Consider the following 18,169-nt stretch of genomic DNA (forward strand, 5'->3'; position numbering starts at 1 on the left):
AATATTGCAGTTCCTCAAGGTTCTTTTTTAGGCCCGTTATTGTTTAGGATGTATGTAAATGATTTACCAAATCTGTGTGTGTCGGACGCATGCTGATGGTGTTGTGTGTGTGTTCATGCAAAAAGTCAGCAACAGGCTGCAAAGAAATGGACTGACGCTATGAATCATGAATACTGTATGGTGTTTTTTTTTTACTAAAAGGCCAGCTTATGACGTGAAAGCAGATATATTTGTCCAGGAACAAAAACTTGTAGTATGAGAAGGATTTAGGATTACTACTGGGTTCTCAGCTTTCTTTTCAAAAACATGTGTAAGTGGTAAATATAGCAAGTCTAATATATTAGAAATGGCTTGAACGAAGCAGCAGTTCCGTTCGTGAATTCTTCATGTCACACATTGCATTGCTTCTTAGACTCAAATAAGTAGGCGTTTTCTTAAGCGAGTTTTAGAGGTCTTGGATTAAAAAAATGTAACGGTTGTAACGTTGTAGCACATTAACCAAGTTTTCTGTTTTGAATTGGTTCAATTTGCTGATTTGCTACTTTTTAAGATCTTAAATGGTTTTGCTCGACCTGTTTTTAAGGATGATAGATCAGATAACAGGATGATATACACGTGCCCGCATTAGAAGTGATTGTAATTTAAAAACAACTACTTTCGGACAATTATCTTTTGCTTTTTAGAGGAACACGTGAGTGGAATAGAGCTGGAAAAAAACTAGAGAGTCTTGAAAGAGCTGAAAATATTCATATTTTTCCTGTCCTTAACATCAACCTGCGTTGAAAATTAGCCGGTGTTGGCAATATCTGGTGCATTTTTCATATTGAATGTATTTATTAATGTGCATCTTCCCCTATAAATGCAATCTGAAGTGATGAAGCCGGATCCGTGTCTGTTTCAGATGACGGGATCAGTCCGGACCGGATCGCTCAGGTCATGGGTCAGCCGGACCGCTGTCAGCACGCCGTTCACCTCATCAATGATCTGGTCCACACGGCACAGGTACTGAGCGCCACCGATGTGAACGGCATGCGTTCAGTAAATAAGAAGCTAACATTGGGTTACGTTTATGATGCTAGCAGCTCAAGAATATTTGTAGCAATACATTGTGCGCTTCGAAATGATCCCGCATGTTAAGGTCATTAGGATATTAAGATCATGTTCCATGAAGATATGTCTAAAATTATATTAAAAATTTCTGATTGGTAATATGCATGGCTAAGAACTCAATTTAGCACCCTCAGATTCCAGATTTTCTAATAGACTCATTACAGCTGAATATTCTCCGATCCTAACAATCCTGACTTCGATCAGAATCTCAGCGGTGTTTCGTTGCTGAACGAATCAAACGATTCTTGCTCGTAAAGAGTCACTTGCTTCGTTTCTGATGGAATCAGTCATTTGGGCAAAATGGTTGAGTGAATGATTCAATGACTGCTAGTTTCTTCCGTTTCTGTGTTTCTCATGACGTTCATTAATCCCCGTTTAATATGCATCGTTGAATCATCTGTGTAATGTCTGTTCATGCTTTAAATGATCTTTTGGAGTCAGCTGGAGTTAGGTCCCACATCGTGAGCGACTCGGACGGGATGTTTTAACAGCCTGTCTGTTTCAGGAGCGTGATGGCTTCGGAGGCCCGGTTGGACCCAGAGGTCGCGGCAGAGGTCGCGGTGATTGGAACATGGGAACTCCTGGAGGCCTGCAGGAAGTGACCTACACAATACCAGCTGATAAATGTGGCCTTGTGATCGGGAAAGGTCAGCCATTCACAGACGCAACTTTATAAGAATGTGGCAAACACCTCAGGAAGCTCTTTTTATTTATTGTTGTGTTAGAAAAGCAGAGTTTGCAGTTTGGACATTTCTGCTTTTGCTCTTCTGAAATGTCAGCGTATATAAATCACCCTTGTTAGTGTTCACTCTGTAGGGAGCTTTCGAGCTCTTTATCGCAGCACAATGGGCTAAAACGTCTTCTGGGTGGTCTGCTGTTCATTCGATGAATGAAGCGCTTGACGTTCACACTTTTTCTTTTTAAGTTGAAGTGCATAGCGGGGTTATTATCATAAATTAAAATCATTTATTACTGGGAAAAAGAGCCATTAGGATGGATGTACATTAAGATACTACCTTCTAGAACCTTAAAGTAAATGAAAATGGGGAAAAGCAGCTTGAAGACAAGAATGAATAAAAAGGACAATGCATCAAAAATTGTAACAAAATTTAAAATCATTAAAATCAAACCAAATCTTAAAATTTTAAAAGTTTTTATTTCAGTTAGTTTTCATTTACTTTAAGCTGCAGTATTAAAATACAATGCTGAAACGGTAACACTTTATTTTACGGTTAAAGCTGTTAGCATGCATATTAATAGAACATTAGCCGTTTATTTGTGCCAGTTATGCACACATTAAAGCCTTATTCTACATCCCTAATCATACCTAAACTTAAGTGGCAAGAGAAGAATTTGAGGGTTATTGTTTGTTTTCTTGGCAGTGGGCATTTCACTTTTAGACACCGAGTTATGAAAACAAATAACTAGTTGTAGTAGCTGTCAGAACCACTAGTTAGTGATGGTATTTCAGTGTGCACATGCACGGATGACCCGCTCTGACCTCAGCGAGAGACGCACATCTCATTGTTAGACGCTCTTTTCAGTGCCGGCTAAAGACCACCAGGAGCAGCCTCACGGCTTTAACCAGCATCCTTTAACTAAAGCGCTCCGTCCGTGAACTCTTTATCCGTGCCTCTGTCTGACGCCGAGCTCATAATGGCTTCATTAATGCAGCGGTTAAATTTGTGTGACAATGGCGTAATGGGCCGTCTCAGTCCATCGTCCCGCTCTAGATGAGTGTTTTCAGCCCGGGTCAGTCGGGGTCACGCCGCCTGCATCAGGAGACAGCACTGGGTTTCCTTTTACCAGGCTCTGGTGTGTTTCTACGCCAGCCGAGAGCTGATGATTTAACCTTTCACTCTAGAAATCATCGCACAGATTTATTTTTTTATTTAAATGATTTATATTCTCTTTTCTATCCCTCGTGTCCTTATGCTTTTAACCATTGTTTAGTGAGCAGGTCTTATCTAGTTTTCTGGTCATCATTTATTTATTTTTAATTATTATTACAAATTTTGTTTTATCCTATTTTTTGTTTGTACTCTGTTGCATAGATGACTGATTAGTGAGCCAGTTTTTCTTTTTCTTACATTTTTATTAGTATTTTTTTCACATTTGTTTGTTCCTGATGAAATTGATTGGTTAATTTTTTTTTACATTTCGATTATCTTTTTATTCATTTATAACTCTTTTGCATCCATATACCTTTTAAACCGGTTTAGCAGGCGTTAAGCATTTGTAATTTTACTTTTTATTTATATATATTTTTTGCTTATCCATGATATTTATAACTGGTTATTTATTAAATTAATTTAATTTCTGTCATACACACACTCTTTAATTTGATTTTTGTAAGTTTGTTTGCCTGTGAAGGGTCTAATTTCTTTTTTTTAATTTTGTCCATGATATTTCTATCTGTTTATCTTTTTAAAATGTATTTATTTTTATCTGATGTTGAGCTGCTTTCATGCTTGATTGTCGCTGGTGTTTTTAACCGCCTAAATCCTGAAATCTAGTTACAGCTCCCAGTTATTCCGTTTTAAGCATGTGAGGGATCTGTGTGAGAAGCAGCGCTTGTTAAGGGATGCTGTTGGTGTGTGTGTGTCCTGCTCAGGTGGAGAGACCATAAAGAACATCAACCAGCAGTCAGGAGCTCACGTGGAGCTGCAGAGAAATCCTCCTCCAAACACCGACCCCAACGTCCGGATCTTCTCCATCCGTGGATCTCCTCAGCAGATGGAGATGGCCAGACAGCTGATCGACGAGAAGATCGGGGTGAGTGACCAGCTTCTCAGAGTGAAGACGGTGTGCATAGAAAGTCTCAGAAATACTGTAAAAATTGTAAAATATTATTACAATGTGAAACCGCTGTTGTCTATGTCAATATCTGTTGAGCTGTAATTTATTTCTGTGATTTTCAGCATCATTACTCCAGTCTGTCTGTGTCACGTGATCTTCAGAAATCATCATAATATACTGATTTTCTGCTCAATAAACATTTCTGATTATTAGTGTTCAAAACGGATATTTTTGGTAAAGTTATGCAAGTCTTTAGTGGCACTTTTGATCAATTTAATGCATCACTTATGAATAAATACAAATAATCGTAGTGCCCCTAACCTGAAGCGTATGGCCGGGTCGAGCTGAGAGACTGTCCTGGTCTTGAGATCCCGTCTCTGATTGTGTTTTTGCTCTTGAAGGCGTCTGGAATGGGAGGAAGCAGCAGTTTTGGACTCAGTCCTTTTACTCAAGGACCAGCGACTCCTCATCAGAAGTAAGTGCCTGCCTTCCTTCCTTTAGTTCCTCTCTGCCGGAAAGTTATTTAACGGTTCAGGGTATTTTTAGTCTGAGTAAATCAGAATATATAGAGTTTCCCTCCAGGACGAGGATTTGTTCGCTTGATCGCAAAACAACGATTTGTGGAACTAAACTTAATTATGGAAAAAAACCCATTGATAGTTGTGGATAATCATGTGCATTCTACGACTATTAAAATGCATTTATATGAGCCTAAGTTTCAAGATTTAGGGCTAAAAAATCACCGCCTCATATATTTGTTTAGCAGTATCTGCTCCACTGCTGATCTGATTTACACAAGAGCTCAATAAACAGGAAGTTGTTGCATATTCCACGCAGTGTGGTCTAGTGTTGCTTTTACTCAATTTCGCACCGAAAACAAGCCCAAACCGTCACAGAAGAAGCGCTGAGCCGCTGATCGACATACACAAGGACTTTTATTACTGAATGAATCCACCTTTCTGAACAAATCAAGTGAGTCAGTGATTCAGCGACTCATTCGTCTATCTGAACTGGATTGCTCATGTTCCCGTAAATTATATTTGAATTAATAGGAAATCGTACGAATTCAAACAAGTCGGCGTTTTTAAACCCGAAGGCTTGTCATAGCATGCATGTGTTAGCATGGAGACGGGAATATATTTGAAATAGATTTTGCTCAATCTGGACATTAAAAACATATGTTATAACTTGTTCAGAGAAATAACTGACTACATACAGTACAAACGTCAAGATTTATTTCAAGGTGATGCATGGCAAGCGTTTCATTTCAGTACACCATAGAGCAACTATAAATAGCATATTATTAGTGTTTTCAAATAGATACTAATACGGTTATGTTGAATAATTCCTGAATAATTACGTACATAAAGAGAGTCTCTGTCTTGTTGAATCAGTTACCTGAGCAGACACCTAAACCATTTAAATATAAAGCTTATCCTGCACAAAAACACCATAAACGTTGCGATAACAAGTAAAATGAACTTGCATGCACATAACATGAAATGAAGCCGTGTGACTGATTCGCTTCAAATCTGGTGAATCAGTGGTGAAGAGTCACTTGCTTTGATTCTGAACGAATCTGCATTTTTGAACCGATTGAGTGAGTCATAAAGAGCCATTTGCTTTTTTATGACTGAATCAGCAGTTTGAACAAATCAAGTGAGTCAATGATGCAATGAATAACTCAAGACTGTATATATTGTTTATTTCAATATTCATTGCTCAAGTAATGAATAAATGGTAATGTTGAATCAAAATGTGTTCCGATGAATGGTTTGGTTTCAGACGGGTGTGTTATCTGTGTAGTGTTTATAATGCTGACGGTGTGTGTGTGTGTGTGTGTGTGTGTGTGTTAGTGGCCCGCAGACGTTCATGACTGGAGGTTGGGGAACCACGTACCAGACATGGCAGCCTCAGAGCCAGCAGGACCCCAGTAAGACTCACTTTAAGCATCGCTGTTTCTTCTGAGAAACAGCACTTTCCTTTAGATTCATTTCATTTTGCTAATTTCAGGTCACAATGGATCTCAGACCGGCCAGATGGACTATTCCAAAGCGTGGGAGCAGTATTATAAAAAGCTAGGCAAGTGCCTCAGACACTTAGCTGCGTTTCTTCGGTGTAAACAACCCCGAGGTTTGGGCGAGACACTTAAGGGACACGGCTGAGAGCGTTTTATTTGCCTGACTAACAATTTTCCCGGGCTGCTGTATTATTTTCTGCCACTTTTTTTGGATGGACTGGAATACTGTTGTTGTTTTTCGTTACTCGTCCTGATAAAAGCATCAGATCAACTTTTGCCGTTTCACGCAGAAAGCCCAACGAGACGCGATCCGTTCTTGACTTTCACGCCGTTATAAGAGTCTTGGCACAATTTTCCTAAAACCAAAAAAAAGATGATGAGCGCTGTCAGAGAAAAATGATCCTGGAAGAAAGTTACCTTTTCTTTTGTTCTTTTATGAACTTTTCCTGAGTTGTCTTCGCAGGTTTATTTGTAATTGGTTTAGTTTTTACTGAGTAACTAGGGCTGTGATGTTGTTTGTCTTTAATTAAACTAATTGCAATGTAATTTTTAATTACAACTTTAAAAAAAAAGTTTTGTTTATAGGGCTAGGCCAGAATTTTAAGAGATGGCAGTATGGCTTTAAGTTGTTGTTGTTGTTAGTTATTATTATTATTATTATAATAATAATAATAATAATAATATATTGTAAAATATTAAAAAGTACAAAAAACCCCCAAAGAAATATTGCTGGTGTAATATTTCACTTTAAAACACAACAAATTGAAAATATATAATGTATTTATTTTAATACAACACTGATATTATAGGAAATGTACTGAAGGAACATTATGCCTTCTGATATTTTGCTGAAGGTCTTGTTTTTCAAACATTGGAAACGCAGGAGAACCCAAAGCCTCTCGTTCTTTGACAGGCGCTGCTTCTAAGTTTCTGGAGATGTTTTGTGTGTTTAGTGAAAGTCACTGGGAGCTGAAGATCCTCCGCTGTGTGCCGCGCTTCTCTCGCTCGGCTTGTCTTGTTTAATCAGACGGCTCTGCTTGTAAGTGTTTCTGGATCGAGCGTGACTGAGATGTGTTTCTTCTGTGCAGGTCAGCAGAACCAAGGCCAGAGCAGCGGCTCCGACTACAGCAAAGCATGGGAGGAGTATTACAAGAAACAGAGTAAGAACGCCTGTCCTCCTGATCTCAGTCGAACCCGGCCAGACCTCAGCGTGCTCACCCTCCTCTCTCTCTCTCTGTGTGTGTGTGTGTGTGTGTGTGTGTGTGTGTGTGTGTGTGTGTGTGCGTGCAGCTCAGGCCGCCGGTCCTGGATCTCAGCAGAGCTCTCCTCCTGATTATAGCGCTGCCTGGGTGGAGTATTACAGACAGCAGGGGGCGTATTACGGCCAGGGACAGACGCAGGCTCCCGGCCTCCCGGTAAGAAACACGCTCCCCGTCACTGATGATGATCACGGGATGACGTCATGAATACAGTAGATAACATTCAGTGTTTTTGAAGACTCTTCTCTCTGCGAGTCTGCTAAACTGTCATTTATTATTTTCAGCGTCACATGATCTTCAGAAGTCATAATAATATACTGATTTACTGATCGACAAACCGTTCTGATTATCATCAGTGATAAAAACAGTGGTGCTGCTCAACATTTTTTGTGTAAGCCGTTAGAAATGTCTTTAATGGCACTTTTAATCAATTGAATGCATCTCGATGAATAAAACATGCATTTATTTAAAAAAATAATGCATTGAAGCATATGGTGAGGTTGAGCTGAAGACTGTCCTGGTTCTTCAAGATGCACCGAAGATAGTGTTTCAGATAAAAGCTGTTCTTTTGAACTGTCTGTGAATCCTGAAAAATGAAACGGAGCACCGTTTCCTAAAAAATATTGACTGTTTTCTACACTGATGATGATCAGAAATGTTTCTTGGTCAGAGAATCAGTACATTAGAATGATTTCTGAAGACTGAAAGAATGATGCTTTAACAGATAAATCACTGAGTGTGTGTGTGTGTGAGTGTGTGTGAGTGTGTGTGTGAGTGTGTGTGTGTGTGAGTGAGTGTGTGAGTGAGTGTGTGTGAGTGTGTGTGAGTGTGTGAGTGAGTGTGTGTGAGTGTGTGTGTGTGTGTGTGTGTGTGTGAGTGTGTGTGTGTGTGTGTGTGTGTGAGTGTGTGTGTGTGTGTGTGTGTGTGTGTGTGTGTGTGTGTGTGTGTGTGTGTGTGTGTGTGTGTGTGTGTGTGTGTGAGTGTGTGAGTGTGTGTGTGTGTGTGTGTGTGTGTGTGTGTGTGTGTGTGTGTGTGTGTGTGTGTGTGTGTGTGTGTGTGTGTGTGTGTGTGTGTGTGAGTGTGTGTGTGTGTGAGTGTGTGTGTGTGAGTGTGTGTGTGTGAGTGTGTGTGTGTGTGTGTGTGTGTGTGTGTGTGTGTGTGTGTGTGTGTGTGTGTGTGTGTGTGTGTGTGTGAGTGTGTGTGTGTGTGTGTGTGTGTGTGTGTGTGTGTGTGTGTGATGTGTGTGTGTGTGTGTGTGTGTGTGTGCTGCATGCGTGTGTGCCCGTGTGTGTGTGTGTGTGTGTTGTTCTGACGCGCTGTGTGTTCTTCTCTCGCCCCTTAGGATCATTAAAGCGGGCGACTGCAGACCCTTTAGTTGAAGATTTTTGAATCACTGCGAGGAGGAAACAGACCTTTTGTAACAGAGGTTTCTAGATTTGCAACGCCTTGAAGACTTTTACTTTTTTTCTTAGTGAGAAACACTAGCTGTAGAATGACTTATATGATTTAAAAAGAGAACTATTTCTAAATCAGGACATCCAATTGTTACTAAATACTTGTGTACACCATTACTCGAATGGGGCGATTTCCGGGATCCCTTTTGGACCGTTTCAGAGTTGGTTTGTTTTCTATTCTTCCTTTTTAATTCAACGATATATATATATAGATGTGTATCGCCAAAACGAACCCCGGAGTCGCGGCGTTTCATCGATCGCGCAATATAATCTCTTATTTTTCTAGTTCTGTTGCAATAAAACGAGCGCGGGCTTAGCAGTCTTGAATTGGTTATCGTTTCGTTTTGTCATGAAATGTTTTAAGAATGTGTACAAAATGTTTTCTTTTTTTCGTTCTTTTTCTTTTACATAAAGCATTTTAATTCAGTGCGATGAAAAACTGTGATGTTTTTGTTACACAAATATATGCTTTTGTTACACGAGAGACGCAGCGCCGCCGCCGGCCGCTTCCTGATGATGTAATTCCTCATGTACTTTGTATTCTGTTTTCATTGTCATTTTATTGTACTCTGGTTTCAAAAGGTGCAATATCTTATTTCATTCTCTCTCTTTTTTTTTTTTTTTTTTTTTTTTTTTGGAACAAAGATGGGTTTCTCTAATATTTTGACAGACGTTGAACTTGTAGATCTTAGAGGTTTTTTGTAGTCGTATGCAAATGTAACGGATAATTTTTTTATTACGGTGATCTGGCGGGGAAAGGGTGGTCTTGCGTATCGTGAGGTTGTTTTTTTGCCTTTTGCTCTCTTGTAAAACTATGTATGTATGCTCAGATACTTGACTAAATACTTTATTTAAAAATATATATATATATAATTAAATCAAAGACTTTTTTGTCCTGCATTTTTACAGGAAAACTGTCCCTGTTTTTCTGTTCTGTTTTCATACTGAAATTTGTCAAAGATTGTGAATGTGTAATTTTGAAATTGGATGTTGCATCTTGCTGACGGATGAGAAGTTTTATGTGTGTAGTTCTGTAAGCTTCGACCTTCAAGCGTTCAAGACTGCTAAGCCTCGGAGAGCCTACCTGTGTATTAATTACTTGTAGTTTTTTATATTCTGAGTATTGAAAGATCAAACGTTCTTGTCTTATTTGGTACCGCCGGTCCCTCCACTTCACCAGAACACACTGTGGACTCCTGTACAGTCCCGCTCCCATCACTTTTTAATTCAGATTTTTGCTTTCTACTCTGTGTGATCTAATATATGTATGATTGGTTAGTTACAAATTGATCTAGTATTAACTTGCTTAATGAAAAGGGATATTATAATTTCAAAATGTTTAATTTTAGTGTTTCTTTTCTTCCTCATGTGTACAGGTAACCATGTATTAAAATGATCGAAAGACTACCTCTTCTCTGTGCCTCTTCTTTGCGCTCTCTCTCTGTGTTTTCGCGCTCTTTGGCGTTCCGATATAAACCGTAACGGCACGGAGCGAGTGCTGGAAAACGATTGTTCTACGCGTGTCGTTCGAGTTCATTCCGAGGAGCAGATCGGATCTGGAGAAAGGCGTCTCTGCGTCAGTGTGTCTGTGATGGAAGTGAATGGGTGCCGTCAGAATGAGAGTCTGATTAAAAACGTCCCGATAATCAAACTGATCCAGCGCCTCGCGACCTGAGCTGTTTCTATAATAATCTGAAGAACCGGTGTTCTCGAGAGTCTAGTGTAATTCATCCGGTGTGGTGTCCACTTTAATTGAAGTGTGTGTGTGTGTGTGTGTGTGTGTGTGTGTGGTGGTCTGTGGGAGGGTTCATTGGTCTAAATGGATTTTTAAATACAGATGAGTGTCTCCTGCCCTCAGGCTTCACAGATAAAACACTTAACTGTAGGGAGTGGCAGCTGTGTGTGTGTGTGTGTGTGTGTGTGTGTGAGAGAGAGAGTGAGTGTAAGTGCATAAGTGAGAGCGTAAGAGTGTGTGTAAAACTAAGTGTGTGAGAGTAAATGAGTGTAAAAGTGATTGTGTGTGTGTGTGAAAGTGAATGTATAAGTGTGTGAGATTAAGAATGTGTGTGTATGTAAAAGAGTGAATGTTTGAGTAATGTGTGAGACAGCGAACAAGAGTGTGTGTTCAGTGGGTGAATGTGTGTTTCTGTGTTTCTGTGTGTGTGTGTGTGTGTGTGTGTGTGTGTGTGTGTGTGTGTGTGTGTGTGTGTGTGTGTGTGTGTGTCTGTGTGTGTCTGTGTGTGTGTGTGTGTGTGTGTGTGTGTGTGTGTGTGTGTGTGTGTGTGTGTGTGTGTGTGTGTTCTGTGGTGTGTGTGTGTGTGTGTGTGTGTGTGTGTGTGTGGTCTGTGTGTGTGTGTGTGTGTGTGTGTGTGTGTGTCGGAGGAAACGATGTGTGGACTCTGGACGCATGTATCCTGTGAACACTACACCGGGTGCTTTCTTCGGGGTTATATGATGTACTTCACACACTCGAGTGATTCCTAGAAGATCTTTGTAATAAAACTCTTTAAAACGACGTTGTTTAGTGATTTGTTCCTGATTTGAGTCCAATCTCTCCTGATTTCTTCAGTAGTTTCAGAAACCGACGCCGATCCCAATGAATCAGTGAAGATGATGAAGATGATGACCGTTTGTTTATATGAAGCTTTATAATCCGTGCCATGTGGACAGAAATACAGTTTTGTCGATTTAATGATGAATTCTCTGGATGATGCAGACCTGATGAATGAAGGATCTCCGATGGATGAGCATCGAATGAAAGAGAACAGAATAAAGATGTTCTCCTGCTGGAGGAAAGAAGGAAAACCCTCCACCGATCCCGAGAAGAAAGAGCTCTCTTCATACGAGCACCGAGAACCATTCATCTGCCCCGGACAGAACATAATGGGAGAAATTAAAAATACCCACCGCGTAATAAATTATAGTTAAACATTTTTATTATTATTATTATTATTATTAATATTTTAGGCTAGTATCTTCTTCTTCTGTAATTATGTAATTATAACAATGCGTATTACATATAAAAATAAAAACATTTATTAGGTAGAACATAAGGCCAATATATACATGACACTGTATAACATTTTTATATTATACATTTTATTGCATAATAGAAATTTCATATTCTATATTCTGCATGAACGCAGATGCATTAAAATACGATCAAATATAACGCGTACAGAAACTGTTTAAATCGCATACTCTATGCCAAAAAATCAGAATGATTCTTGACGTAACGATCCTTCACACGTCGCGTCGAAACGCATGTCCGGCAATCGTTTAAGCGCGTCGAACTCGATCGGGTCGCCAGTGACTGCGTGTCGAGTTTTAAAAAGACCTGCAGAGAGAGAAAGTGAGTGAAACGCAGAATAATTGCATGTCACGGGAGCCCGCGCGCGCTCAGGTTAATAGCAGCTGGTTAAGCGCGTGAGAATAATTGCAGGTAATAGCCTCGGTCCAGGTGTGGAGCCGCTCGCGCGAGATCAGCTCTCCGTCGGGCTCTCTCGCTCAGGTCCGTCTCTCTCTCTCTCCTCACAAAGACAGAGTTTCTCATTGGGTGTGTGTCTTGAAGGGGTGGCGGGGCTCCCGCATAAAGAGCCGTGTGTGTGTGTGTGTGTGTGTGTGTGTGGGTCGGGGGGTCATTAATAACTAATTAGAGGCTCAGAGCCACCCGGGCTCCTATAAGTGGAGCCGGCCCGGTCCCCGCGCGTCAGTCTCTCGGCACCATGGGCTCGGTTCTGGCGCTGAAGTCCAGGTTCAGGTCTCAGCTGTGTGAGATCATCACCTCCGACATCCTGCACAGCTTCCTGTACGGTCGATGGAGGAACGTGCTGGGGGAGAACCCGAGCGAGGAGCAGCGGAGGACCGCGTTCACCGCCGAGGCTCTGGCGCAGTCCTTCCCCGGAGGTACAGCCGCGCACCGCACGACAAACACCTGCTTGAACGCGCCTCAAATATAGAGTTCGCGCTCCAATAAAACCCGGGGGAGCTGAACCGAGGGACAGTTTTATCGCAAGAATGACTAGTAAATCATTCCGTTTGCGTTCGTGGAAGTTTCTGCCGTATCGAAAGCGTTTTAAATATGCCTCGTCGAAGCAGTTGCGTTTTTTTTTTTTTTTTAATAAAAACGAGAGCGTTTGTTTTATCCTCGTGACGCGCGTTCGTTTAAAAAATCGTTAATTCGCGCAAAACTCTCGCGTCTGGAGAAACGCGTCCCAAACTTCTTTCAGCTCGTCGTTCAGTGGGAACTCTCTCGTCTGCCGCTTGGGAACTTCTCTCCCGAGTTCCCCGGCGTTTAGTCTCCTTTCTTTCGCGCCATTGAAGCCGTTTAAGGCGGTGAAAGGTGCCGGGGCGCGCGCGTTCGGCGTGTAACTGAATGAAGCGGCTTTAAATTCATTTGGTTAACTTTGTGCTTGACCTGAGAAAGCCAAAGAAAGGAGCCCCATTCTCGGAGCTTTATCCCGCATTCAGGGCTCTCTGGAAGGGCTCTTTTCCTGCGCTGGCATCTCCGTTAACGCGCCGTGAACGGCTCTTTCTGTCCTCATTCACGGCGTGTCAAGCAGCTAATCGCCTTTCCATCTTTTTGTTCGCCAAATTCCTGCGTGTTTTTAAACAAGCCATCGCTTCATTCACTCACATTTATTGCTACAAACGCGGTGAAAGGATAATGAATGTGGAATGAGTCGGCGGAGAATAACGAGTGTCAGTTAAAGCGGAACGAAAGCGGGTTCTTCACCTCTCCTGAGCCGCTTCTGTCCGCAACAAACGCGCGATTCTTTGATTTTGACGTTAAATGCGAGTGTCTTTCTTTGGCGCTTTTGAGGCGCCTTTCAATGCGCTTTTTTACAGTTTCTCCCCAACATTTAACGCGTTTAATCCGGTTAAATAGAGGTCATATTTCGTGACCGAAATAATAATAAAGGGGATTCGTTTCATTCGTTCGTTTCGACGCGTCTGCCAAAGTCTCCTTACTTTTTTCTTTCTTTTTTTGCGGCTAAAATCGCGTTTGTTTGATTCAATCGTCGAAACTGTTTTTTTAAGGAAGGCTGCGTTGTTCTTGATCGAAAGCAGAAATCACAGAACGATTAAAACGAGCAAAACGATTCATACACTCGAGATTTTAATATGAATTCGTTCCCACTCGATCACGTTTCCCGGTGTTTTCTTGTGTTTTTAATTAAATCGCGTTTCAACGCTGATGATTAATTTTGTCACGCAATTATACAATTAAATATGAATTATCTGTGTGCTCGCTGTACGATGAGGATCAGGGTTTGGACTTTATTTATTCTTATAATAACAGTAAAGACATGCGCATTAAAAATAAACCATTTCCTCTCGCTTTGAAGGACAGTCTTCAGCAGATCTTATATCTGAGGCAGTAAAAACGGGTCAGAATTAGAATTTTTTTAATCTTAAAAATCATTAGATGTTACGTGAAGATCACGCTCCATGAAGATTAATAAAACGTAGTAATATTTATTTCAAAGATCTTCATTTGAACCACTTTCAAGGAGGTTTTCTCAACATTTAGGGGTTTTTTTTCTCGCTTTTCTCGCTTCTCTTCTTTTTTTCTCTCGCTCCCTCAGATTCCTCAAATCTTTCCTAAATCATGATTTAGTTGCATCTCGCACAGATTTGATCCAACCCCAACAAAGCCACGGAAAGATGATTTATTCAGATTTCAGACGACGCGTAAATCGTATTCGTTTTTTGTTAATGGCTCGCGCGTGAATACCGTAAAGAAGTTCTCTCTGGTGATGTTTATTGATGTGGATGGTCTCCTGCAGAGGTGCAGAAGCTGTCCAGTCTGGTCCTGCCCAGCGAGGTCATCATCGCTCAGAGCTCGGTCCCTGGAGAAGGACTCGGGATTTTCTCCAAGACCTGGATCAAAGCCGGCACCGAGATGGGCCCCTTCTCCGGGAGGATGGTGTCCCCGGAGCACGTGGACCTGAGGAAGAACAATAACCTCATGTGGGAGGTGAGTGTGTGTGTGTGAGTGTGTGTGTGTGTGTGATCGAGGCAGTGTACTGAAGACCTGTGTGTGTGTGTGTGTGTGTGTTCAGGTGTTTAACGAGGACGGGACGGTGCGCTGCTTCATCGACGCCAGTCAGGAGGACCAGAGGAGCTGGATGACCTACATCAAGTGCGCCAGGAACGAGCAGGAGCAGAACCTGGAGGTGGTTCAGATCGGCTCCAGCATCTTCTACAAGACCCTGGAGGTCAGAGCCCTGCTCCACGAATCCTGGTTCTGTGTTTCAAAATAAGACGTTTACATAAAATCAAGAAACGGCCTTTTTATTTGTCTTTTTTTAAATTAAAGTTGATCATTTTGGCTGTGTTTAATAAGATGTATACAGTAACATTAGCCAGAATGTTTATTTTAGTTGGAATTTCCATATTAATTTTCATAATCTATTTCACTTAATGTACATAAAAAAGGTGTGTGTGTGTGCGTGCGCGAGTGTGTGTGCGTGTGTCTGTCTGTGTGTGTGTGTGTGTGTGTCTGTCTGTGTGTGTGTGTGCGTGTGTCTGTCTGTGTGTGTGTGTGTGTGTGTGTGTGTGTGTGTGAGTGTGTCACCTTAAAATCTTTGACTCGGATCACAAATTATTTAAACGGGTTTGTAAATAAATATTCAGTGTAAAATATTCCGTATATTGGCAACGTAACTGTAAAATAAAATTTGATCTCCGGAGGTTCAGACAAATATTTTATGTAATTGGTTTTGTGTAATTTTTTACATGTATTTAGTTTTATCTGTTAGCTCTAAAAGCACGCATCTAGCCAGTTCCGCTCGTGCACGATGAAACGGGTTTTGGTGAGGTTCTAAAGGCTGTGTTCCTCAGACGGTTCCTCCGGAGCACGAGCTGCTGGTGTGGTACGGGAACTCTCACAACACTTTCCTGGGGATCCCTGGCGTCCCGGGAACAGAAGAGGAGCAGCAGCAGAAGAAGAGGAGCGGTACGTGTTCATCCTCTCCTCTTCATCATCCTCTCCTCCTCTTCATCATCCTCTCCTCCTCTTCATCATCCTCTCCTCCTCTCTCATCATCCTCTCCTCCTCCTCCTCCTCCTCCTCCTCATCTCTCTCTTAGTTCTGCTTCTTTAGTCTGACGGAGACGAGCGCGCGCGCCCTCCAGCGCGTCATGTCGGGATCGCGCTCGGGGTTTATTTCTATAAGACGAACTCTAAGAAATATCATCGAATGTTAAACTCACTGCATTAGTCCAACCTCTTCGATCGCTTTTTATTATTTTCCATGCTTTGTTTTTTTAAATATTTCTTTTAATTTGGCGACTTTTCCAGATTTTATTAGTTCTTATTAATTTGAGGTTTTACTCAATTTCATGACTTTTGAATTATGGTTATATTTTATTCTATTGAGATTTCAGACGTTCGACATTCGTGATATTAATGTTCATTGCTTGTCAGGGTTTTATTTCTGTCCGTGAATGTTTTTATGTTGTAGGCATTTTTGAGATTTTATTCGTTTCACGTAAATTTTTTCTGGTCTTATCGTTTCCATGAACTTTTTGAGATTTAAATCATTTTCATGAGTTTTTGAGATTGTATTAATATTTGAGATTTTATTCAGTTTGGTGATATTATTATTTATTTATTTATTTATTTTTAGATTTAATTGTTTTCCACATCTTTTTAAAAGTTATTAATTTTAGGATTCTTTATGGTTTTATTTTTTCAGTGAATTTGATATTATTAGTTTTTGAGATTTTATTAATTAACAGAATTTGTTCATTTTTGACATTTTATCATTCTTCGTGACTTTTTGAGATTTTTTTTTTTTCATTTTGATAGATTTTTACTTTTTTCCACAACCTTTAAGCTTTCATTAATTGTTGCTTTTCCCACTTATTTTATTTTTTTTTATAATTTCTCTTGCCTTTTCAAAGTTATATTTTAATGACTTTTGTTTCAGATTTTTTTTCCGCTCATTTTTCTATGACTTCTGGAGCTTTTATTTATTTATTTTTTATTTAGTTTTTTACGAATACACCTCAAATCAAGCCGACACGCTCCATCATCATGATGCTCCCTCTCCTCTCGGAGACGAGCCGTTTTCTGAGCACGCTCTCATTAACCTTCCCGTGGTGTTTGTGCTCCGCAGCAGACGAGTCTCACTCCTGTGACGCCGGCTCTTCCTCGCTGTCCTCCTCCTCGTCCTCCTCTCGTCCTCCTCCTCGTCCTCGAGCCGCATGCGCTGTGTGATCTGTCACCGGGGCTTTAACTCTCGCAGTAACCTGCGCTCGCACATGCGCATTCACACACTGGACAAGCCGTTCGTGTGCCGCTTCTGCAGCCGCCGCTTCAGCCAGTCGTCCACGCTGAGGAACCACGTGCGTCTGCACACCGGCGAGCGCCCTTACAAGTGCACCGTGTGCCAGAGCGCCTACTCTCAGCTGGCCGGCCTGCGAGCGCACCAGAAGAGCGCGCGACACAGACCCACCGGATCGAACCCGGAGCCCCCGAGCGCTCCGCACCCCGCGCTGCTGCGCCACGTCCCCGGCCTGGTGCTCTGAGAGGAAGAGGAGGAGGAGGAAGAGGAGTCTCTGAACGGGGTTAGGTCTAGTCTCAGGCTACTTCGGCTGAAAGAAACGCGCTCCGACAGAGCCACGCTTTTTATCTAAGGCTGCTTGCAAGCACTAACTGACCTAGAGCCTGGACCTGGCTCACACTTCCATCCCATGAATAAATCATCTTTACGTTTGTTAGGATCTGACGGTATTTGGATCAGAAAAAGCTAAAAAGTATTGTGAAAATCGCCTTGTTGTCCAAATGAAGTCACTCATCAAAAGTCGCTCTTTTATAGCAAACATCTTAAAGAGAATCCTAATGATTTTTGCTGTAGTTTTGAGCCACAGAGTGTGTTGTTGTTTATTTCTCCGGGGTCTGGATGTCAGTGTCTTGTTTTAGACGTCGAGTCATTTCACCAGACACACACTTTTACTGGTAAGAGCGCAAAAAGTGTTGTTTTTTCTCAGTGTTTTTGTCTTGTTTCTTCAACGCAAGCGTCTGAAGATTCATGAATCGGGATGAGGTTCCTTCACACCGAGAAACCACAGACTGATGATGATGATGATGATGATGATGAAGATCACTGGATCATAAATCATATAAATCACAAGCAGGGTTTATGAAGTCGGTCTGGTCTCTAAATGTAAATGTCTTCTTTGAAAATAGATCTCTAGTACTTTTTAAAGACTTTTACAGTATCTGATCACGCTGCAGAAACGTCTAAAACGTCTAGTTTTGTGAGAAATTATGGGCAAATTTATGTTTTAAAAATAGAATCGATCTCTGCCAAATCTCCCGACTGACACGCACCCGCTCTTGTTCCAGTCGTCACTAATCACTCAGTTTCTCAGAAAACAAGCGTCACGTGTTTCGCATCTTTTGATCGTCTTGGTTTAAGGACGTATAGATGATTGTTCTGGGAAACGAGACCCATGCATGACGTCTTCTCTGCTCTGGTTTGAGATCGTTCTCTCATGGCGGAGCACAGATGACGT

At 41.3% G+C, this 18,169-nt stretch overlaps 1 protein-coding gene and 1 pseudogene across 1 annotated transcript in view; both read left to right on the forward strand.

The window, feature by feature from the left end:
• Positions 1-10,049, forward strand: part of LOC122332372 (far upstream element-binding protein 3-like) — a 24,269-nt gene extending 14,220 nt beyond the window's left edge. Inside the window, exons 11-18 of the mRNA XM_043229677.1 lie at positions 902-1,002; positions 1,616-1,757; positions 3,725-3,885; positions 4,311-4,384; positions 5,766-5,842; positions 7,018-7,089; positions 7,220-7,344; positions 8,531-10,049. Coding sequence (XP_043085612.1) covers positions 902-1,002; positions 1,616-1,757; positions 3,725-3,885; positions 4,311-4,384; positions 5,766-5,842; positions 7,018-7,089; positions 7,220-7,344; positions 8,531-8,539 — 761 coding nt within the window. The 3' untranslated portion in view covers positions 8,540-10,049. The remainder of the gene's footprint in view (positions 1-901; positions 1,003-1,615; positions 1,758-3,724; positions 3,886-4,310; positions 4,385-5,765; positions 5,843-7,017; positions 7,090-7,219; positions 7,345-8,530) is intronic.
• A 2,258-nt stretch (positions 10,050-12,307) lies between these two features.
• LOC122332374 lies at positions 12,308-17,382 on the forward strand (annotated as a pseudogene).
• Positions 17,383-18,169: the final 787 nt, after the last annotated feature.

This window comes from Puntigrus tetrazona, unplaced genomic scaffold (genome assembly GCF_018831695.1).
Source record: "Puntigrus tetrazona isolate hp1 unplaced genomic scaffold, ASM1883169v1 S000000020, whole genome shotgun sequence".
NCBI lineage: Eukaryota > Metazoa > Chordata > Actinopteri > Cypriniformes > Cyprinidae > Puntigrus > Puntigrus tetrazona.